This window comes from Pyxicephalus adspersus, chromosome 3, assembly GCF_032062135.1.
Source record: "Pyxicephalus adspersus chromosome 3, UCB_Pads_2.0, whole genome shotgun sequence".
NCBI lineage: Eukaryota > Metazoa > Chordata > Amphibia > Anura > Pyxicephalidae > Pyxicephalus > Pyxicephalus adspersus.
Genome location: NC_092860.1, coordinates 126,788,470 through 126,812,281, shown reverse-complemented (window position 1 = coordinate 126,812,281; position 23,812 = coordinate 126,788,470). Strand labels below are relative to the sequence as shown.

The window sequence follows — 23,812 nt, the reverse complement described above, 5'->3', positions numbered from 1 at the left end:
CAGCACTTTTGCCACAGGTGCCAAATTCACAGCTGCAATTTAAACGTAAACTGCTTTCAAATATGATCTTTCTCCATTAAAGTAAATAGGTTTTTTTTTAATCAACACTTTCAGGTAAACATGGTATGGCGATCAAACCACAGATTGTCCATTTATAAATCTGATGTAATTAAAGTATCATTTAAAAAAATGCTTTAAAGCCCATTTACACCTGTATGCTCTGATACATTGCATTACATGCATGCATTAAAGTAAAACTAAAGTTCCAATTTAAAAATGTGGCATCATGCAAGCATACTCATCAGAGTAAACAGACCCATTCCTGTTACTCGAGAAGCTATATAAAATCTCTCTTCATAGTGGATTCCAGATAGTATACATCATGATCAGTATTCTCCACAGAAATTTTTTTAAGCTGCACACACATACAATATATTGTAATATTTTTACAAAGTTACCATAGAAAGTCCTAATTTTACCCTTTAAAGTTTAATATTATATATTAGACTTGCATAACACTATTTAATGTACAGCGCTGCGTAATATGTTGGCGCTATATAAATCCTGTTTAATATTAATAATAACACATGGCATGTTTTCCTTCTTTTCAGAACATTATTAGAGCAGAATCCGACCGGAGTTATTCTAAGCACTGATGATTATTTTTATCAAAATGGCCAATACCAGTATGATGTGAACTGCTTAAGTGAAGCTCATGATTGGAATCACAAGCGAGGTATGAATATAGTCTTTAAAGCAGCAACATGTAATTTACATGTACTATATTGAACAAAATGTACTGGAATATGAAAAAATAGTATTACAACGAGAACATTTGGAACCAAGTCCTTTAATACTGAGACAAGGAATCTGGTTATATTGTCATTGGTATGTTTTATATATAAATGTTTTTTTCTGTAGCCTTGTATAGCTTCCAGAGTGCCAATAAATGTCTTTATACATGAGGCCAATGGATATCTGTATGCTGTTAAAAAAAATAATAAAAAGTGCCTTTTTATTTTTAAATAGCATAGGGAAGGATTAGAATCCCAGCCTGATTTCATAGCTGTCTGTCTGTATCGCACTGCAAAGATTCACCCTCTCAATGACCTGTTGACCACTGTACGTGGTGACCGTTTTTGCACTTACAACTAAGGTTTTACATACTTTGGGCAAAATCATTTTAATGGGATGAAGACAACAAGGAAAAACTTCACAGGGGTTTAAACTATTCTTTATCCAAAACCAAAAAAGGTCCTTAGACCCTAAAGTGAAACCAAACCCTCCTTTACAGCCAAATACCACACATCATAACCTTAGGTAGACAATGGCCATGGTCTTATATACTGTATATCATCAGATGTGATAGCAGCCATTTTTAATGTCTTTAAATTTCATGTCACTGACATATTGCAAAAATAAATTTTTGAACAAGAGACTTCCAAAGTGGGACTTTCAAGGGGTAGATCATTATTTTAAAATCAATAATTGTGTTATAACCAAACAATTAAAATCCATAAAACATGACATATATTCATAAAGAACAATGTACCATTATCTGCATAGTTACTTTCTCCTCAAAAAAACCTTCCACATCAAAATAATTGGTTTTCTATAAAAAAGGAGGAAAGAGTATCCTTCATTGATTCGACGCGTTTCGCAGCACTGAGGCTGCTTCTTCAGGAATGAGAATAGGGATACACTGAACCGATTATATGTGTTCATCTCGTATCTCTCCTGGTAACCGTAATCAGTGGTTGCAAAAAGAAAGGCTGTGGAGTCGGAGACAATTTTGGTTACTTGGAGTTGGAGTTGATAAAAATGTGCCGATTCCGACACCTGATCAATTTAAATTATAAAAAAAAAAAATACAGCAAGTTTAAATGTCCTATTTCACAAACACTAGTCATAATTAAGTACTTCACTGATGTAAGAATAAAGCCCAGTGCATAGTTGTATTTCTACTAGTGTAAAGCTCAGCTGAGCTATTATACAACCTGATATTCACATTATTGTAATCTGGATTATGTACATTACAAAATATGTATTAATTTTTTTTCAGATATAATGTGTTTAACAAGTTCATTTGAGTGTAAACAAGTGTAATGATATAGGTGTAGGTGAATGCTATGGCTTGATGTGTGTTCAGGTGTCTCTTCTGTACTCTTCATTTATGCTCCTATCCAGGGTTGAACGTTAACATCATTTTGCACACCACTTAATACTAGGAAGTTTGTTAAGTGGCCCCCCTGGCCTTGGAGCCTCCCAATGCCCTGTCTTCAGCAGAAGATCAGCAAACAAAGGTAAAGGCAGCAGTGTCTGCTTAACTTCCTCTTGTCTGCTAAAAGAGCTTAGAAGAACTTGGAGGAACAGCTTTTTGGATTCAGCTGTAAGTGTTCATGTTTATTTTAAAACTGCATGGCTGCTTGTGTGTACTATGATGGAAGGCTGTGTGCATGTTTCTTGATAAAACTGCTGGGCTGTGTGTATGTTTGTGTGTATGGTGCAGGAACGTATAAATGTTTGTATATAGTGCATATTGTGTGTATGTTTCTGAGTAAAATGTAGGGCTCTGTGTTGTGTGTATACTTTATATGTTTGTGCATGTTTTTCTGTATAGGACAAATTCTAAGTCCCATATAGGACTAAAGTCTAAGTTTAGTGCAGGGCTTTAGCTTATTTGTGTGTATAGTGCCGTGTTGTATGTATGTTTGCAATAGTGCAGGACTATGTGTATGTTTGTATTTAAATCAAAGAATATGCTAGTTAGTATAACATATTTTATATTTATATTTTAGTGAAAGTGGCACCCCATTCACAATGGCAAAAAGTCTGTCAACAAACACGATAAAGTCTGCTGTTTATGAGCACTTTACATTATCAAGTGATTGGAAAAATTACGTGTGCTAATGTATTCTTGAAGATGATGGGGAAAAACAACGTTATGCAAAAATTAGCAGTTTCAGTGGGTCTAACAAAAATGCACCTACTAGAGCATCAAATTTAAAAAGACACTTGCAGCGTTTTCATCCTAAAGTGTTAGAAGTTGTGAATGAGAAAGATATCATCGAAAATATTCCATCTTCTTCTGGGATAAAAAATATTTAGAAATCTACTGGAGACTAAACACAACTAGGAAGTTTAGTTATATCTGACAAAGTTACCATAACAATGACACCAGAAAAATTCAAAAACCACATTATTGAAGTGGTAGTAAAGAATAGTGTACCACTATCCTTCTTTCCAGCATTTTTAGGCCTAAATGGAGAAATGGTTTAAAAACTCATAAGTTAGTGGAGGATGTTCTAGAAGATTTTGAAATAAAAAAGGAACAGATTCTATGTCTTGTGACAGATATTGCTTCTAATATGTTGAGCACAGTTGAGAAAATGAAGAAAGTGACAGATAATAAAGGAAGACAGTTCTGCAAGTATTGGAAAACGTGAAAGCGAAGAGAATAGTGACATTTTGTATAACATTGTTGAAGAAGCATCTAAGCGTAGTACTATTCAACATATGTCTTGTGCTGTTCATACTCTGCAACTTGCAATAAGAGATGGATTGAAAGATCGTCATGCAGCTACTCTAATTGGCAAATTGAGGCAAGTAACTGTTGCAGCCAGGGCCTCTAAAACAGATGCCATTTTGAAAATATTTGCAGGAAAAGGAGCCAATTTGGATCAAACAACACACTGGGGAAGCACTTATTTGATGGTGAAACATTTGCTTGAACTTAAAAGACTTTTCTTGAAGAAATGGACAATGAAAATGTTTTAATAATTGAAAGCCAGTGGACACAAGTAAAAGCACTGGTTAGACACAAGTAAAAGCACGGGTTAGAAAATATACTTTCTAACCCCTTTACTGTCACCAAGAGTTTGCAATCTGAAGATTTAACACCTGGTAAATTCTTCTTGAAATGGAAGAGCTTGATATATTGCTTGAACAGAAGTATAGGGTTAATAGCTGATGGTATTGTATCTTCAATGAAGAAAAGAGAGAATCTCTTACTGGATAATCAAATCTTGTTAGCTGCTATTTATGTTGAACCAATGAGCCGAATTTTGTTGAGCGAAGAAAAAAAAAGGCCCTTTATGGTGTAGCAGTTCGCATGAAGAGATTGCTACCTGAAACACCACCACTGGATGAAGCTTTAAGCACTGGTAACTCAGGACCATCCTCTTCAAACAAGGAATTAGACTTTGATTCCTACTTGATTCCTGACTGTAGAAGAATCCATCCTTGTTTATCCCGAGATTATTAGTGATGTGGCTTTTCTACTCTAGAACAGCTATTCAACTCTACTTCTACAACTATATTCCAAGTTTAATATATAAACTGGTTTAGGTTTTCCAGGTTTTGTTTTTGTTCATGTAGTTAAGCTTTGTTTTTGTTTTAAAACTACCAAATAATGTGGTTCATATTTTTAAACTGGTAAAGTTCCTGATTTTTTGCATGCTATGCTACTACTTTATAACCACTTAATAAAAACAATAACTAAAACCTTATTGTTTCCATTTGTTGTCTTTTGGTTAATCTGGCCAATACAGTAGAGCATCAGCTTTCTAGCCAGTAGTTCTGTGGTTAAATGGCGTGTATGTAGCCTTGCTTCAATCAATGTGGAAAATAAATTAGCATATTACAGGATTTCTCATTTTATCTTCACAGTTTTGCATTCAAACTTCACACCTTTGCAACCAAACTTCACAAAAAAAAAATGTTGGTGTCCCATACTTTCAACCAAACTGTTTAACTGGCTAGTTTTATGAAAGGGGACATTATCCATAATTAGGATGGCATGCTGAACACTCTTTTCACTAAAAACATTCAAAACCTCATCAATAAAAATTGAGGAATGCTTCTTGAATAAAGGCTCGTGCTTGTGACTTAAAGTGGAGCGTCCCATTTTTCTTCCTCACACAACAAATTGAATAATTTCTGGAACGCTTTTCAGCCACAACATGCACTGCCCTTTGCCCAATAGGAGATCTTGTCCCTTTTGGTTCTTATTGAGATGTTAAAACCTACTTCATCAAGAAAGTAAAAGTTTTTTCATCTTCCTTAGCAATGAGATCAAGGATTTTGTTAGCATAGCTAAGCCTTTGCTTAGAGAGTGGAAATCTTTGTGCCTTGCAGGAATTAAAGAAGTTCTTTTTTAATGACCATTGGACTTTATCAATGCATCTATCTGTTGTTGAAATAGATACAATAATTCCAAATTTGGCAAATAATTAATTCTTCATTTCCCTGAGCCTCCCTATGGGCTTCATCCAACTTTGAAATTCTGAGACCTCCTCTTGGTAATTTCTCTACTCTACCTGAAGATTCATAGGCCTTAATATTTGTGAATATGGTTGTACGATTACAACCCAAAACGATTGCTATCTGGGAGGCATCACTTCCATTAAGAAAACTCTGATGTTCTGCATTACCTAATTCTCTTGCCATAAGGGTAAGTACAATACTAAATATAAAGCTAAAAACTTTGAAGATAAAAAGATGAATAATAATGTTATTTTAAAACTTAGTATAAATCCCTCAAATAAGGATATTTCATTTTAAAATTATATGAAGTAAAAAACAAAATTGACAAATCAATTTATTTTCCAATATTTTTAATAATGTTTCTTGAGAAAAACCTTTATTGTAAAAATATTGTGTATATTTAATTAAAATAGGCATTTCTTGATTTATGAATAAATAGGGGGTCAAAATTTTGTTGTGACATTTGAATGCAAAAGTGTGAAGTTTGAATGCAAAAGTGTGAAGATAAAATGAGAAACCCTGTAAATACAGAGGAGTCGGAGTCGAGGGTACCAGAAACTGAGGAGTCATAGTCAAAGGATTTATCTACTGACTCCACAGCCCTGGCAAAAAATGTACTCAACATCCACTGGGAGTAGACACCAGCCACCCAGCTGCTTCAGTGGACTTTAAAAACTGGAAATTTTAAAAAGCAAACAATGGTGGAAAATCTTATTAACCAGAACCAGGATGAGAAGAGAAAGTTCCAATACAAATGTGCTGCACAGCTATGAAAGATCTCTCAAATTAACTTCTCATCCGTCCAAATGAGCCAAAAGTAAAGTCATGTTTTCAATCCAATCACCGCTGAATGTTTGTATACGACTGGTGATTGTCTAAATATCCACCTTTCTTAAAGACATTTCCTAATGATTAGATTGGAGAAGGTTACCTTTGGTGGGTATAGGCTGGGTATTTTCTTTACATTTAATGGAGCTGAAAAAGCTAACTGGGTTAGTCGCAAGACATCTGCATCATTTCAGAAAAGTCCAGTCCAGGAAATAACTTCCACTAACCATACAATGGCCTGGGTAAATGAGAACTTTTGCATGGATTTTTTAATGCCTGCAAAGCATTTTCCAGCCTGCTAAATGTTATGTTTGCTTTGTAGGTTGAAGCAGCAATTCCCTAATTAGTTACATTACAATTTTAATTTCCAAAGTGAACCTAGCAAGAGTATTTTTCCAAATGCTATGCCATTGCCAGGAAAGTAGCACACATAGTTACAGCTCCGTAAAGGACTCTTGCAAATGCCAGGTGCAGTTTAAAATAAATTAAGATGGTATTTAGAGAGGACATCGTGTCTATTGGCAACTATTTGTACTTTCAATGTGCAGTCTAGGGCTTCTGGCCCTGTCAATCCTCCTCAGGTAACCTTGATCCAAAAACACTGGGGGATAAACTGCAACAGATAGCTGAGCAATCTCTGCTTGTGGTTTATGGAATGACATGAACTGAGTTGTCACCTTGCAGCGTGTACTTATGATGTAGAGCGACATACATTGTCATTCAGTAGTTTTTCCTTACTTATACTATTTCACTATTTCTTCACTGTAAAGTTAGTCACCTGGATTGGTTTTCTGTTAATAGGTGTACCTTGGTAAAAGTTGATTTCTGTAATTTGATTTCTTCCTAATGTGTTTAATTTAGGTTACGTTTGGTACACACAGTTCCATACAGTGAATAGCCCTAGCTCTACTCCAAGAACCATTTAACTAGGTAAAAAGACAAGTGCCAGTCCATCATTACTTTAAGAAATGAAGCTCAGTCAGTCTGGAAAATTTCACAAGCTTTGAATGTATCCTCAAGTGCAGTTGCGAAAACCATCAAACGCTATGATAAACTTGTCTCTCATTAGCACCCCTCTGGGAAAGGAAGACCAGGAGTCTTCCTGCAGGGAATAAGTTCATTGGAGTTACAAATAAGCAAGTTAAAACTCATGGTTAGGGCTCACATTAATACTTCAGAGAGTTCAAGTAGCTGACACATCTGAACATCAGCTGTTCAAAGGAGACTGTGTGAATCAGGCCTTTTTTGATTTTTGGTTCCATCTGCAGTGTATTTGTAAGACGTAGAAAAGGTGAATGGATGATTTCTACATGCGTCTTTCTCACTGTGAACCATAGAGGAGGAGGTGTGAAGGCTGGGGGTGCTTTGCTGGTGAAACCTCTAGCACTGTAAACCATTATTCATTGTAAACTTGTTACAACCCCGCTGTTAAGCTATAGCATTCTCTCCAGCCCCTTTTAGCCGGGCACACCACCCAGCTCCTTTCAGTAACCACCTGGCTGTTTTTGGGTGGTTACTGAAAACTTGGGTCACAATACAGGGGCAACCAAATGCCTACTGCTTCTACTTACCCAGCTCATAAAAATTTCTGGGGAAAATACTTAGCTACATACACACCTCAGATGATTGTCACTTAGGATAAACGGTCTTGCTCGCCTTAGGCTAAAATCCAGCATATGTACAATGGTCCCCCAACGTTGTTCATCGACCTCCCTTGACCTTTGTGCATTTCTGTTGAGTAAGCACAGCTGGGTTCTGTTGGCTTATCCTCCATAGAACAGCACAGCATCATGTGTACAGGACTTGTTTGTTCATCTGTCACTGGGTGTGATCACAAAAGATTGTTGCCAGGGCAATCATCTGATGTCTATCTCTGTGGTCTCCAACCTATTGAATTACGGACTTAAATTTACTGATTCCGGACTGTGCATGCACGGGCAGCTGTGTGACACTTAAAGGGGGAAGAAACTTCCTCAGAATGACATCATGGTGCCAGAACCCACCCACTCAGACCTGCGGGAGAGTGGGTGGGTTGTGTCCAGAGACACAACCTGCCCACCGCCAGAAGCCTGCAATGCATATGGGGGTGCACCGGCCAGAGTCAAGGACCACCAAACTTTTCTCGCAGACAACAGGTTGGGGACCGCTGGACCATTTGACATCTGTGTGGGACCTAACTTTGAACATGCAACATTCCCCTTATTTCCCTACAAAGCAAAGCTTGGATCTTGAGTACCCACTCACTAGACGTAAATGTTGCTTAGGAATGAATGTTGTGGGGAGGGAAGTATTTGACCAAGCTGAATGTACACAGTAGCTAGTTTAAACAGGAAGTCTGAGCAGGAAGAGCAGTGCAAGATGTTTGCATTGCCTTTTGTCTATATTTCTTTTTCCTTGAATTTTTATTTCGGTACCAAGTAAGCTGTGGTAATTTGCACAAATTGACTTCTTAGATTTTTATGTTTGCATACATTATCTGCTTTGATATCTCATTTGCTTTTGAGTTTTTAAAGTACTAACAGAACTTGACTTTTACTTCACTACTAATAAAAGCAGCCATTTACAATATCACTCTCTTTATTTTAGCTAAAGATGCTTTTGAGAAGAATGTCTCGCCGATCATAATAGACAATACCAACTTACAAGGATGGGAAATGAAGCCATATGTCTCTATGGTGAGCACACTTAGACACTGTACACACTGGAATACATTTATGTTTGTTCATGTTAATCAGAACGCCCCTGATTTTAAGAATTTATATTAAAAACAAGTTTAAACCATCTTTGGATAGTTGGGTATGTAAGAATTATAAATTGACTAAGTCAATCTTCCTTTGTGACATTCTTGCAGTTATTGTTCGCCGAGTAACAAGAACCTGAGTGACTTTTATCCCTTATGAAGCCCTATACTCAAAAGTGCAGTACTATCTTGATTGAGATAAGGACAGTAATTAAGAATCTACATACCAGTTTAATGAGTTGGATAAGCCACGCTAATAGGATCTATAGTTGGGTGAATTAAAGGGCATGGCATACTGGGTCTTGATAGTAGATCGTTTATTGGACGTTCAGTTGACATGTAATGTCAATTAAGTTTTTTCCCGTGTCACTTGTTGCAATATGTTTCTAGCTATACATTAGACCTGCCCACATGATGTGAATATCTAACCATCAGACTACCTATTTGGCTAAATTTGGGCACTGTCCAAATTGAGTTCAGGTGCTTCCAGTAAAAGCTACAGTTCATTCTACATTGTTTAAAAGACATTTTAAGTTATCTTGCTTAATTGGTATCCTGACTACAAGGCAGGTCTTCTCATCCAATATCAGTCGGTACCTGACCTTATGAATCCAGCTGAATGCGCACAATTTCCCACATGCATACTTTAAATTCTTGTGGAATAGCTGCACAATGAGTAAAAAAGGCATCTCCATTCTAATGCCCATGATATTTAAATATAATGCTGGAACTTATAAAGGGGTTAAAGTCAACTGTTTACATGTGTATTACCTAATGTGTTATCGCCTAGATGCTGCAGCATCGATTACAGATCTGTCTATGGTGGTCTAGGAAAGTAGCATTCATTTCCGTGTTCAACCCAGAACATTTTTTTAAGCTGGGTGGGAAGAAATGGTAGGTGGGTGGCAGCCCCTGTATTGTGACCCAACTCTTCAGTAACTACCCAAAACAGCCGGTTGGTTACTGAAAAGTGCCAGGTGGTGCGCCTGGCTAAAAGTGGCTGGGGGGAGCCCTAAATTCTATTAACAAGCAAGTTTCCCTTCTTTTTTTTTTTTTTTCTTTTTAACTTGCACATAGTACAAAGCATAAAGGTAAAATAAAATTGTGTGTAGCTGGTACTTTACTGCCATATTCCCCTCTAGTTACCAATACGCAGATATAAAGGTTCTGTCCAACACTGACATGCTAAAGTGAACTTGTCCAGACGTCGTCAAGAGTTGGGAATTTAACAGCATAGAGAACTAAAATAAGTATTGGACATGGTACATCAAAATTAACGTCTTTTTTTTTTTTTTTTAATAATTTTGTTTTTCTATATCCTAGTAAATGTTGTTCTATTTTATACTAAAAACGGCAATGTTAATGATGTGTACATCAATTTTACAACAATATGCATTTGCTCAATTCTGTTTACTAATACATTTCCAATTTTCTTGTTACTAGGCCATGAAGCACAAATATAAAGTAACATTTCGTGAACCAGAAACATGGTGGAAATATAAGCCTAAAGAGCTTGAAAGGTACTACTAATTGTGAATTTTTCTGTTAATTTTATGTGATAAGAAATACATTATTGTTAATAATGCTGGATTCCAGGTACATCTAAAAACACCTTCTACTTATAATATTATTGGAATATTTTACCCAAAATAGATTAGTCTAGTGTACCCTTTTCACCTAATAATCTGTCTCATATTATTTCCAGTTTTCTGCTTGAGAGTTTTCAGTGTTAAGTTCATCTGGGCTTGTTTGTGCACTTTCTGCTCTTTCTATTCTAAGTAATATAAAACAAAAAATGAACAAATATGCATTAAAAAGAATTGGCACCGCAGGTATACAAACCTAGACCCAAATGTTGGAGCTCTTGGCAATAGAATCTGTATGGGTATTGTAAACTGTGATTGGTTTTGTGTACTTATAATGTAAGTACGTGGAACAGTGTTCATATCTGACTGCTGTAACATAAATCAATAGTTTAATGAGGCCATATTGCCATAAATAAGGAATATCATTGCTAAACAATGGTAAAACATAAAGGTGTGCCTAGCACAAATAAGTCAGATTCCATGTTTAATTTTTCGTGGAATGTGACGTCCCCATTTTGCCTTCACTTTTAGCAATCCGTTCCACATTTTCCTAACTAAACCAGGCCATACACAGAATAAATCTTCTTTATTTTAGGTATTGATGTTGTTTGGGGGGTGTCTGTTTTATAATTTCAAAGGCAGGTCAGGTAATTTCAAACTTTAGGAAAGTATCCCGAGAATTGATTTCTTTGAAAAAGCTTTGAGGATGGGGAAAAAGCTTGAGCACAAGAGTGATAAAAGTACTGATATCCACAATAAAACAAGTAACAGATTTGATTTACACTTCTTTATGTTCTTATAAGCAATTACTCATGTGAAGACAAGTCATTGGTTTGTGAGTCTTGCGTATACTTGCCAAACATGATTTTCCTGCTAGAAAAGCTCTGATCTGTGATTCACACTACAAATATTGTTTGAATCATTCTGATGAACAGACTGTACAAGTCATTTTTTTTTCAAAGTGGTTGATCATGTTTTCTTTTACTAACTTTAAGATTAATCCAATGAAAGTCTTTGAGAATTCAGCGGGAGAATTGGTAAACCCTGAGCAATTAAAGGTTACTATAATTGGCTTGATAATGGCAAACAGTAATCCTAATTTAGAACATAGCTTGTAAAATGTGGGAGGTTACTGACTTCACAGGCGGCTCATAAAGAATGGAAAAAATGAATAGCAGCACCATGCATGCACTATTGTCACGGTCAGCTGAACTAAAAAAAAAAAAAAAACATCAGGAGGTAGTAATATTTGACAGAAGAGACATGCAATGCACACACAGAGCCATCCACCCCTGATAATGTAACTCAAGCACAATGTACAGCAGGCGTTATAACTTGAACTTGAATTGGTTTTAGAAACATGTTTTGTTATTTTATGTAGTGAGTTTATACTATTTTTGAGTAGACTAACAAATAGAAATCCAAGGTACCAATTTTTACCAGAAAATACAGGAAACATACTTTGACTCAAGTATATGCCTAGGGCACAAATGTGGCTATCACTGCAAACATTCAAAATAGAAATATATTAAAACAACAATAATGTGCAAAAGGTCATTCAAGAGCAAGCAAAGCCTATAACCTACTCCAAAATAAATATGCAGACATAAACATTTTATTTTAAAAGGATATATACACTCAGCCTGTGCTTTTCCTATCCTAGCTCTAAATAAATATAATATATATATATATATATATATATATATATATATATATATATATATATATATATATATATATTTATGTATATTTTTACAATAATATGTTTGCCTGCATATTTATTTTGGAGTACATTATAGTGTTCGCTTGCTCTTAAATGACCTTTTGTACATTATTGTTGGGCAGTAGATGGCACTGTCTCTTTGTGTAAAGTGTATAACAAACATGTCTCATGTCTCCCATTGCAAGAGTTTGATGCACACAATACCCTTCCTGGCGGTATTCCCGAGTGTGGCTCGGGGTGGAATTTTCATACCAAAAGCGGTGTCCTCCTGCATTGCCGGGCTGGCATCTGTGCCCCTGGGCCTCGCATCTCTGGGGTGTGAACGTTGGGGACCCAAGGCCAGGAGATGCATAAGCTGGGTTTATACTTATACTATATTTGGTAAACAATATATAAATATGCTGCTTTATTTATGCCTTTTACATATACATTTGTCTTATCAATGTGTAACTGTATGAATCAATTTCCAGGCGTAACCTCCATGGTATAAAGAAAGAGAAGATCATGAAAATGCTGGACAATTTTGAACGAGTTACTGTGAATTCTATTCTAAATCTGTCACGTTCAAAGGCCCCTGGAAGTGCTGATACCAATTTGCTAAAATCAGATGAAACAAATAGGTATGTTTTATACATTATAATTATCATTATCATTAAAATTACTGTGAATGATGTATTATTGTACCTATTTGTGACTAATTTTGCAATAATTGTAATCTTTAATACTTTTGTTTTCTGATCCCCTTTTTATTAGCATAGGTGTGTGAAATGTAAAAGAAATTTGTAAATTAAAGCGGACCTAAACTCAACATTTTTACTTTCATAAAAGGGTAGACAACCCTTACATGTAAAGTAAAACTTCTACCGTATTTTTCGGACCATAAGACGTACTGGACCATAAGACGCACCAGTTTTTTAGAGAAAGGAAATGAAGAAAAAAAAGATTCTGAAACAAATAGTGTACTAAAATATTTTATGTGCATTAAAAACCAACATCACAGTCATAAACACATGTAATAAACCCTGTAAAGTAAACAGCAGCATTTAAAACCATTATTAACAAAGTCAGCAAAAGACAAAATTACTGTAAAAGGAGAATGCTCCCAGCATGACTTTGTCAGCCAATCATGCTGAGAGTGGGAGGACGCCGGGAGCAAGATACAGGAGACACAGTCACTCTGGCCGCGCTGGAGACAGGAGAAAAGGCAGAGGGGGGCTATACAGGGGGGGACGGGACAGCAGCTGGGAAGGATACATTTTGATACATTTGGACCATAAGACGCAGGGACTTTTTCCCCCCACTTCTGGGGGGAAAAAAGTGCGTCTTATGGTCCGAAAAATACGGTATTTCCCTTATTTATTTTTAAGAAAAAAGATTGAATCACCGCCCAACTGAATAGACGTGCAGAGCCTTGCCGGCAACCTACGTCATGCATCCCGGGAGGCTTTGGCTGTTTCTGCTCAGAGATTGGGCATGCACAGAAGGGGCATTTTTTCCACTAAGGGAACAGAGATGCCTCACAAATTTTGTATGATGCTGGTCTTTTAATGTAAGTTTTTTTTAAATATTCCCAGGTGCAGCATTTTAGGGTGACTTAAGGGGAAAATACTGTTCTCTTTGTAAACCCTATGTTCATTTGATTTAGGGAATTTATGTAAATAATTGTTTACTTTATATACTCATTAATGTGCAAGGGAAAATAAAAACGTTAATGCTTGCTTGCAAGGAAAAATGATTGAATGATTGTTCAGTGTCAAGAAGATGGGACACTGGATCCAAGCTTGGAATCGTATTCCCTTTTTTAAAACTAGAAGGTATATATTTCTTTTAATTCCAAAGCTATCAATGTAAAAAGCAGGATATTGTTGATCCCTTTTGTCTCTGTTAACCAACCAGTGAGCAATAACCATTTTGCTTCGGGGCTTTGCCAGTCTCTCCAACTTTACATGTTTATGTCTTGTATTCTGAGAAGTCTTTTCCTTTTGATGAGCTTCTGCCCCCCATGATTTCCATTTCTGCTGTATTTGCTCACTCAGGGGCTTCTGTGGCTCAAGTGCTAACCAACCAAATTTCTAAGAAATATATTTTTTCTGTTACATTGGGGCTAATTTATCAAAGCTTTCCAAGACTTGGAAAGTTCAGATAGACTATCATGAGTGAACCTGGACAGTCCAGCAAACCTGAAATGGTTTTCTCAAAAGCATTTTGCTGCTATTTTGCAAATGTTTTCAATTTTGGACCCAGTTCATTCCACAATCAACCTGTGATAGTCTGTCTTCTCCATTCTTGGAGATCCTTGATAAATCAGGCCCTACTCCCTGCTTCTATCATAGTGCTTCTTTTTGTGAGAGGCACCATGAGAGTTCAGCCACTCTGTAAACATTACCATCCTAGTGAGCACAAGAATGTTAACCATTGTGATTGGCTTCTGATTAATGTATCTGATAGAGTAGCAGATCTAGTGGCTGGGATAGGGATTGGCTGCTAGTTCTACTGTAGAACATTTTAAAACATATGTACAGCACGGTGCTGTGGAACCTTTTAATACACCAGGCAGGAAAATGGTGATAATCAGTAGTTATTAAACCTTCGTTATAATTCTGAAATTTTATTTATTTTTCACCCTTTAGGGCCAGCAATGACTTGGTAAAAGAAGCAAATATTTCTACAGCACTTGAAACAGAAAGCAAAAATCTGTGTGGTACAGATGCAGCAGTTGTCAGTGCAGATCAAAGCTTTGTCTCAAATGAAGAAGCAAAAAACAGCCCTGAAACCTCACTGAACAAGAATGAATCTATGAAACAAAATTTAGAGCATACAGATGACACATCTGAAAAATATTCAACTTTAATTCAATGCTTCGAAACTTTTTCTATTGAAAATCAGTCCCTATCCAGTGAAATATGTCCACAGGAGGTAATAGCAGACAAGGAAGATAATTCAGATGTTGGTTGCCATTTATCACAGTTGAGCCAAAGACCGGAGTTTCAGAGTTTTGTTGGGGACTGGCCTATAGAGCAAACTTTAAGTCAGAGGGCCCCAAGAAGCAGGAAGAAGAACAAGCCAAGGTGTAAGTCTGTTCAGCACCCCTCTGAAGAAGAAAAAGCTTTAGATTGTGATTCGGGGCAATTTGCCAGTCCTGAGCCTGTTCCAAAGGAGAACTTTATTACAATAGACACCATATTGGAAACAGAAGCTTCTGTAGCAAGTCAAGGTGATGGAACAGATTTACAAAAAAATGGAATGGAAACCCCTGCTTTTAATAATGATGAAAATAACGCTTCTGTAGGACACAAACCAGATAAAGCAGCTGTAAAGTCCTCTGAAGCTTTCCAGCAAGAGTCTCAAGTTGCTGTAAAGGATATAAACCCAGATATTTCATGTGATACAGCAGATATGGAAACCAGCCAAACTAGGCCATGCAAACGTAGTTATAAAAAGTGTAAATTGGCTTTAACATTTAACAATAGTTGTTCCAGCAACTTTAGAACTGATGAAACATTGCTTTCATGTGAATTGATAGAAAATGCAGACCAGAATAGTGCTGCAATTAGTGTATGCACTCAGACTGAACCTCATGTGTTTGCAGTAGCATGGAGAGTAGAGAAGAAAAACATGGAAGCCTTTGAGTCCTTTAAGGTTCTTACAGGAAAAGCTGATCGGTTTAAATCACAGTCATTAGAGGGTAATAACTGTTCCCAAGAAAATATACCTTATAGAATGATGCATCACAAAAGTACCTTTGTAGAAGAAGATGAGATAATTAGTGTACAAGAAGAGGATAGTTTGCAAACTCTTAGTAAGATGTTTAGGTCCCTATCTTTTGATGTTCTTAAAGATCTTTTTGAAAGGTGCAATAATGATCTAGAATGGGCAACAAACTTACTTCTTGATTCAGGAGAAAAAATATATAAAGATGAATATGATCAAGATGAATGGTTAGAACCTGAAGATAACTGTGAACATTTAGAAGATTTCCAGGAAGATGATGTAAACCCTGATGGCTCTCCTCCAACTGATGATCAATCTAAACTGCCTAAAGTACAGTGTGCAAGCTTTAAAATGGATGACAACAGTATCGAAGAAAGCAATTATTCATCTTTAGAAAACTGTACTCTAGTTAATACTGTACCACTAGTTGTTGCTGAAGAGTTAAAGAATGGCAATGTGTTATCATCTACTGAAGTGAATCAAATTACTAACCAGTGCACAATGCTGGACAGAGTTCCATCTGATCAACACCCAGTACCTGATACTATTGAAGCTCATATGATGTGGTCTTCCAGTTTAGAAGGGGGTCAGTTTAGTTCCCAAGATCCAACTCTCAGTATGGATATTGAAACCAATAATATGCTGAATGATAAAACCATCAACAGACACATTACTCAGGGATTTCAGTCTTCTAATGATGAAAAGCAATCTGAAACGGATGACCATGTGGATGATATCTTAACAGATAATGTGTCTGAAAATCAAGGAACATCTGATGTGCAACGTGGTATTGCAAATAAACCACAAAAAAACTCTTTGTCACAGCCCAGGGATTCCTTAAAATTTGACCATTTAGAATTCTCTTTACCTCCAGAGCTTGCGTACCAGCTCACTGAATTATTTGGCCCAGTTGGAATTGATCCAGGTATGGTTGCAGAGACTTCCAACATTGATGTTTATTACTATTTTGTAGGTGTGCTTCAGCTATGATCTCTATTTTGTATCTCACAGGTTCTCTAACTATAGAGGATTGTTTGGTTCCAATAGACCTTAAACTTGCTGAAGCAATCCATCAAAAATGGAAACAATCAATACTGGTTAGTTCATTTACACAATTTATGTAATAATGTATATACACTATATATATATATATATATATATATATATATAGAGAGAGAGAGAGAGAACTGGCATTGAATTCCACTTGTACACAGGTAAATTCTGAATCTATTAGCCGAACCCAGTAAATACTTTGTTAGAGATAAACCAAACCACATCTATCAGTCTTGTGGCATTCATAGGCTTTTAGAATGATCAGGGTCACCATCAGGAGATATTCAGAAAGAGAGAACTAGTTTTTAAAAATGAAATTCACCTACCTACCCAGCTTTTAGCAGCTTTGGAAAATTTAGAAAAGTTGTAAACAAATGGGGTGTAGTTTGGTGCTTCTGGGCACAAAGCAGTAGTTTGTTGCACCTGGGAAACACTATCCATGCTGTTTCCTACCACAAGTGTGAAAGGGGCTTAAGGTTAAGTTCACACTGGCCATGAGGTTATGAAGTTTTTACCTGCTTTCTCATGCTAGGGAACCACTACCTCTGGGGAGACTACATGTAGCTTTTCCCTGCAGCAGTCCCATGGAGAATAATAGGGGTGAAAGTGAGCGGTACCAGTATTGATAATGAATAGAAAGTAGAAACAGTTAAATTGTTAATCCCTATTTTTTTATGATGTGTATTTTAGTTTTAGCTTGTGTTTTTTTTCCTTAAGTGTTCTATTCATTTTTTTCTTCAGGAAAAGCATAACCAAGAAGCATTATCCTATCAACTGCTGCTTGAAGGTAGTAATATTTTACTTTAAGCGTGTAAAGTGGGTCTCATTTTACTTTTTATTATATTTATTTGGTGTAGACGTTATTGCCAGTCTAAAGCTGTGCACATCTAGTGTTTGAGATGCTTAGACATGAGTAATATGGGATGCTGAGAACAAGGTTCTTTAGGATCAGTGTTACTTGCAACTTAACTTGTTCATTCTGAGTTTTTGGGTCTGATTTATGAAAGCTCTCCAAGGCTGGAGAGGATACACCTTCATCAGTGATGCTGGATGATCAAGCAAACCTGGAATGGATTTCCTAAAAGTCATTGGCTATTGTTAGCAAATGTGTTAATTTCTGGACCAGATCGATTCCAGGTTTGCTGGATCACCCAGCTTCACTGAAAGTGCATCCTCTCCAGCCTTGGAGAGCTTTCATAAATCAGGGCCTCTGTATACAGTACTTCAGTAGAGTGCAATATAGAAAGTCTGAATCAAAATATTTTTATAAAGGCATGTGTGGCCCTACCTTTGCATATTTTGCACATTTCTAGCATGAAATCCAGGCAAAAAACACTGTTCTTCCTGGTAACTTACATATATGAGAGCTGTTTATTGTCAATTTCTGTCCATCCAATTGTGAGATTTATATAGCTGTGGTCAAAAGCACGGCCCAGTCCAAAAGAAGAAACTGATTTTTTTTTTTTTTTTTGCAGTTTCATTTTAACTTACATTTCCTTTTCTCACCCCCACCCTGCAACTAAACACTAAAAGCAGAAGCAGTCTTTGAAGAAACATAAGAAATCCTTAACGCTGCACCTCAGCAATGCATCTCGTAGGATTATTCCTTTGTTCTGGAATTTGCACAGTGTGCCCACCATACAACTCTGGCTGGTCAAGGTGCATTCCATATACTTAATGGAGGAAGCTAGAGCAATAAGTTCATAGAGGATAGAAAACTTTTCTGAAACTTGCGATACCTGTATCACATTTAAATACTCAGATGTTTACCAAGACATGACCGAAAGTATGATGTGTTCAAATAGAAATTAAATGAAAATATTTTCAATGGGTTTTTTTACCCTACCCCTGTATAAGATTACAATTTGTTAAAGGAAGATATATATTTTTGAGAAGTATATTGTTGTACAATACTGTGTGATTATCATATGGATTGAAGTTTTATTTTCATTGGAAATAATTGTACCTCGAGAGTTTTTAAACTCAACATGATGCATCTATTGTAAGATTACTGTTGCAAGCCATATGTATGCCAGACTATGCTACTGTTGTTATATTTTACTTGTTTTCTTTAATAAAGCTTTAAGTGTGAAAAAAGCAGAAGCAGCTCACTGAAGTATAGTCAAGGCTTACAGACAAAAAAACTTCTTTTTTTTTTGGTAGATTTTTCAACCAGTGACCACATAAATCTGGACAGTCTTCTGCAGGAACAGCAGTCTGGATTGGTTGGACAAAATGCAGTTGTTTCCCAGGGAGAAACGGACATGTTTCCATTCATGGACCAGTGGAATACCAGAATAAAAAAGGTTTCCCTGCGGCAGATCATGTCAGAAGAAATGGCATTACAAGCTCGGGAAGATATGGTATGGATTCAAAATCATTCTTCTCCAAAACTAATATTTAAGTTAAGGTGTATATCAAGCCAAAACATTATTTTTAGATTGTGGATAGAGTAAGAAAGGATATTGTTTGCTGTCTGTCCTGCTAGGGAGAATTCTCTTTACTGCACTAGAGATGCAACAGGATGTAAACACACGTCTGTAGTACTGTATTATTATTGTTATTATTAATAATAAACAGGATTTATAAGGGGGCCAACATATTACGCCGCACTGTACATTAAATAGGGGAGACAGATACAACCAGTGACACAGGAGGAGTAGAGGACCTTGCCCCGAAGAGCTTACAATCTAGGAATAAGCTTGTACCTTGTTATGATGCATTTATGAAGCCCGACTCCAAGTTCAGCAAAAAAACTTCCCTTCGTAGTGGGATTTTCCTGCTGATTCATGTGTAAGGGCAGTGTAAATAGTATTTTTTACTTGCTTATCTCGCAGGCTTAACCTCCATTATATCATTCCACACAATGCAAGGCTAGTAGTTAAGTAGTTCTGCATTGTAAGGGCAGAAGCACAGGGGAAGGTGGTGGGCGTTGGTGGAGCAATAGATAATGTTAGAAAATCTATTTCCTCCTAACCTAAAAAAAAACAAACATTGAACCATGCAGTGAGACGCCAGCCCATGGCACAAAATCGTTCTAGTCTAAGCTTCCAGGAAGTTGAAAACTCAGTTTAACTCGGAATAAAAGCAGCAGACTGTAATAAAGGATACCATGGAGCAGTGTTTCTCAACCAGGATTCAATGGAACCCTAAAGTTCCTCCAGAGGTTGCTAGGAGTTCCTCAATAAATAAAAAATGTGTCCGCCTCAGGTCAGTTTAAGTGACACCAATGATATTTTTATCTATCTGTAAGGGTGACATTCCTGCCAGTGGCCAGCAATGCAGCATGCAATTCTCCCCACTGACCACGACACTAATATACCGTGGGCTGTGGATATAGTAATTATAGAAGAGGGTTCCCTGAAGGCCTGAAAGGTATTTCAAGGGGTTCCCCCCATTTTAAAAAGGTCAAAAAACACTGATGTAGAGGTAGTGCTTGATTATAGAAAAGGTCGGTAGTACTCTGGCAACTTTTTTTTGATAATGCAAGTTTTGTGTCCACATAAAATAACTAATTCTCCTGAAGGACATTGATGTTTTTACATCAAACCATATCCATAAGTAAGAGTGGTCCATTTTGTAATTGTTTTGTTCAAAAAGTAGTAGAGCCAATCAATTGAGGTAAATTGTATTTAGTATATAGGAATTCATCATAATTTGTATATGTTGGTAATAGTTTTGTAGTTGTGCAGCCTTAGATTTGGTACCCTTTTGTTGTACCAAAACAGGTATATTAGGAATGTATTTGTTACATCAGTTAACCTTGTCTGTGTAAACAAGCTCGTAGAATCTTATTAAACCCCTGAGGTGCAAAGAATCAGTTTTTTTGGCAAATTAATTAAACTGTAATACACAACACAGAAAACAAAGGATGTAGGGGAAAGAGACATTTTCAAATATTCTGTACATATTGTATAGTAAACATGCAGCTGCCATGATGTGATCTTACTTTGATCTTGTTCACCAGGAGCATTGGCAACCTTTGAATGCCAAATACTTATGTATTACCATGGAAGAAACAAAGTAAGTCTTTTAACCTCAAATGGGAAGAAGGGGGAAATTCAGTTTATTATCACACTGATAGAAAAGAAGAAATATAAAATTATAGAAGGAGGCAGTAGTATGAGTAGTATGAGGTATTAGGTTTTAAAATAACTAATTTAAAGGATTTTGCTTTATGATTGAGGCTGCCATTTACAAGCAGCATGCTAGTTTAAGAGCAGTAAAACACATCTTTAAAATCTCTGCAAATGGCTTCTGGTAAACTAGTATGTGTCTTGTTTGAATGTGTTTGGTAGAATTATTTGTCTTATTTTGGTAAAATGCATGTGAGGACAAACAAGAAAACATATGCAGTACAATCCGCACCATTACCCCAATGCTTTAACCCTATAAAAAAAAGCTTCAAGTGCTGAAAAGTAGCCAAAACTGTCAAAAATCAAGTGATCCCTCACCCAAATGATGCTGCTTGACATCCCTCATGCTGGACGACAGAATTCTGTCCATCCTGCATACATTATTATTTTTTATTTTTTTTTGTATTAGGTAAGACAATTCTGCTTTCTTTATTTATTCCAAAGGAGTTTTCCCACACTTTGTATGTAGTAAATATGCTCTTGGGCGATGCTATCCTGGAGATGTGCCTAGGTCAAAAAAAAACTGTACGTATTACAACCTGTATGACCCCTTCTCCCACCAACTTGCCCTTGAAGAATTTTTAATGCCTGGTGATAAAGTAAAAAAAATATGCTCTAGAGTGGGTTAGGAAGGTTTGGGAGTAAATGTAAATCCTAATTGAAGATAAAGTTTAAGTTATTAGAAGATTTCCATTGTAATCTATTTATTGTACAGTGCAGTGTAATATGTTGGCACTATATAAATCCTGTTTGTTATTAAAAATAAATATATTAATATAATAAAAAAAGTAAATATATGTATTTGTTCTATCATAGAAGAAGCCTAAATCGACTAACTGTGCTGTGAAACTCAAGGAGAAGCAGCTCTTGGAACGCTTTCCTAATTTAGAGCAAAATCTGCTTATGGATATTCTTAAAGAAAACAAGTAAGAAACTATTTTTCCTTTAATATAAAATATTACCCTTTAATAATTCTATTACAGCCATAATTCTAATGGCTGTAAGTTTATGTATACACTGTTTTGTGTAGTTCTGTGCATCTGGTTTGCTGTATATGTATGTATGTATACAGCGCTGCGTAATATGTTGGCGCTATATAAATCCTGTTTATTAGTAATAATAATAATAATATCTTCTTGGCATGCTTTGGGTCCCTTAGTACCAACTGAGCCTCTCTTAAATGCCACAGCCTACCTTAGTATTGTTGCTTACCATGTCCGCCCCTTTATGACTGCAGTGTACCCAACTTTTGGGGGCTACTTCTAAAGTGATAACACTCCATCAAATTATCTTAAATTTGACAGTGTTTTCACTGTACTTAGATGCCCTTCACAGTCACCAGATCTGAAAATATATACGCATATTGGCATTTTTAGAGGGAGGCATGAAAACCCAATGAGCTGCTAGTTTACAGAGCTAGCATAGACCAAGCTAAGAGGTCATAGAAAAGCCTAGGGCCTGTAGCCATGTTTACATAGCAGCTGGGCAGGTTATTGTTGTTGTTATTATTACACAGTATTTATATAGTGCAGACATATTACATAGCGCTTAACAAAGTTCATAGGCATGTCACTAACTGTCCCTCAAAGCGGCTCCCAATAGTCATATGCATCTAATACATTCTAAGGTCAATTTTAGGGGAAAGTCATTTAACCTAACCAATTGGGAAAGTCACAAGACACACAGATTATCAACAGTGCCATACCTTACAACAAGGATACTTGATTTTTTAATAAAATGTAAAAAGGGATGGGCTAAAATTTAGTGGTTTTTCTAAAGGCAATTTAAAAAGGTAAAGTATGTTATTAAGCATTTTAAAATATAACATTACTGACCACATTGACTAAAGGTATGCTCTATTTCCAATCCCTAGCTATTCTTTGGAGAAAACTGAGAAGTTCTTCAGCTCAGCACTAGAAGCAGATCCTGTGCAGAATGTTGTGGCTCCAGGGTTTAAACAGGAGGTTCTCCTATCAACTGACAAAACAAAGGTACAGTCAGATCATTTTATATATAATAATGGAATTTATGATTTTCCCTTGAAATATATTCTCACTCGGGTTGATTTTATTTCAAGCGACCTATCACCACAATTTTTACTTAACTGTGGGTACATACTTTTTTTTTTTTTTTAATGGGAGACTCCTTTTTTGTGTCTGTATAGACTAATTTGATTCCCAAAGGTTCAGGCAGCTCCAGGGGCTTTTAGCAGCAATGAAAAATAAAAAGGCCCGAACCTACACATATTTTTTATGTCACCTGATCTTGTACCTGCACAGCGCGTGATCAGGTGACTTAGGTAGAAGAAGGAAGAAGATGGCAGCGCCCCGCGGTTCTTTCCCCCGGGACTCGGGAAGAATCAAGGACGGCGTGGGACCTCAGGATTTATAGATATCCTGGTCCAAGTGGCAGTGGGAAAGGGGTCACCCCTCCTCTTTTTTTTCGCATCTCTATCTCTGTTCCCCTTCTTTTTTTCCCTGTAAAAACTGAAATTCTTTTCATTTCTATTGACATCGTGTTTTAATTTAGGCATATTTTGTTACTGGAAACTTTGTACACCATTGTTCTTTATTTGTATTTTATTATTGGAAAATCTTTGTTTCCTTGTTGACACTTTTTTGTAATTTAGTTTTTGTCAAGTTCTTTAAATAAAAGTGTAATTTTAAATTTAATTTAAATTAAAAAGGAAAAAAGAAAACAAACCTTCCATCTACTTAAATTAAATGTCACACTATACAAGTCATTGGTTATTTGTGTTTAATATGACCCA

At 36.3% G+C, this 23,812-nt stretch overlaps 1 protein-coding gene across 6 annotated transcripts in view; it reads left to right on the top strand.

Moving 5' to 3' along the window:
* The window catches only part of N4BP2 (NEDD4 binding protein 2), a 43,030-nt gene that overhangs the window by 11,348 nt on the left and 7,870 nt on the right, over positions 1–23,812 (top strand). For 5 of the 6 annotated variants that reach the window (XM_072406299.1, XM_072406300.1, XM_072406298.1 and 2 more), the window contains 10 exons: positions 612–736; positions 8,680–8,768; positions 10,277–10,353; positions 12,613–12,762; positions 14,773–16,778; positions 16,865–16,950; positions 17,648–17,693; positions 19,070–19,269; positions 21,859–21,968; positions 22,916–23,033. In XM_072406299.1, coding sequence (XP_072262400.1) covers positions 612–736; positions 8,680–8,768; positions 10,277–10,353; positions 12,613–12,762; positions 14,773–16,778; positions 16,865–16,950; positions 17,648–17,693; positions 19,070–19,269; positions 21,859–21,968; positions 22,916–23,033 — 3,007 coding nt within the window. The remainder of the gene's footprint in view (positions 1–611; positions 737–8,679; positions 8,769–10,276; positions 10,354–12,612; positions 12,763–14,772; positions 16,779–16,864; positions 16,951–17,647; positions 17,694–19,069; positions 19,270–21,858; positions 21,969–22,915; positions 23,034–23,812) is intronic. The other variant, XM_072406304.1, reaches the window with a different exon arrangement.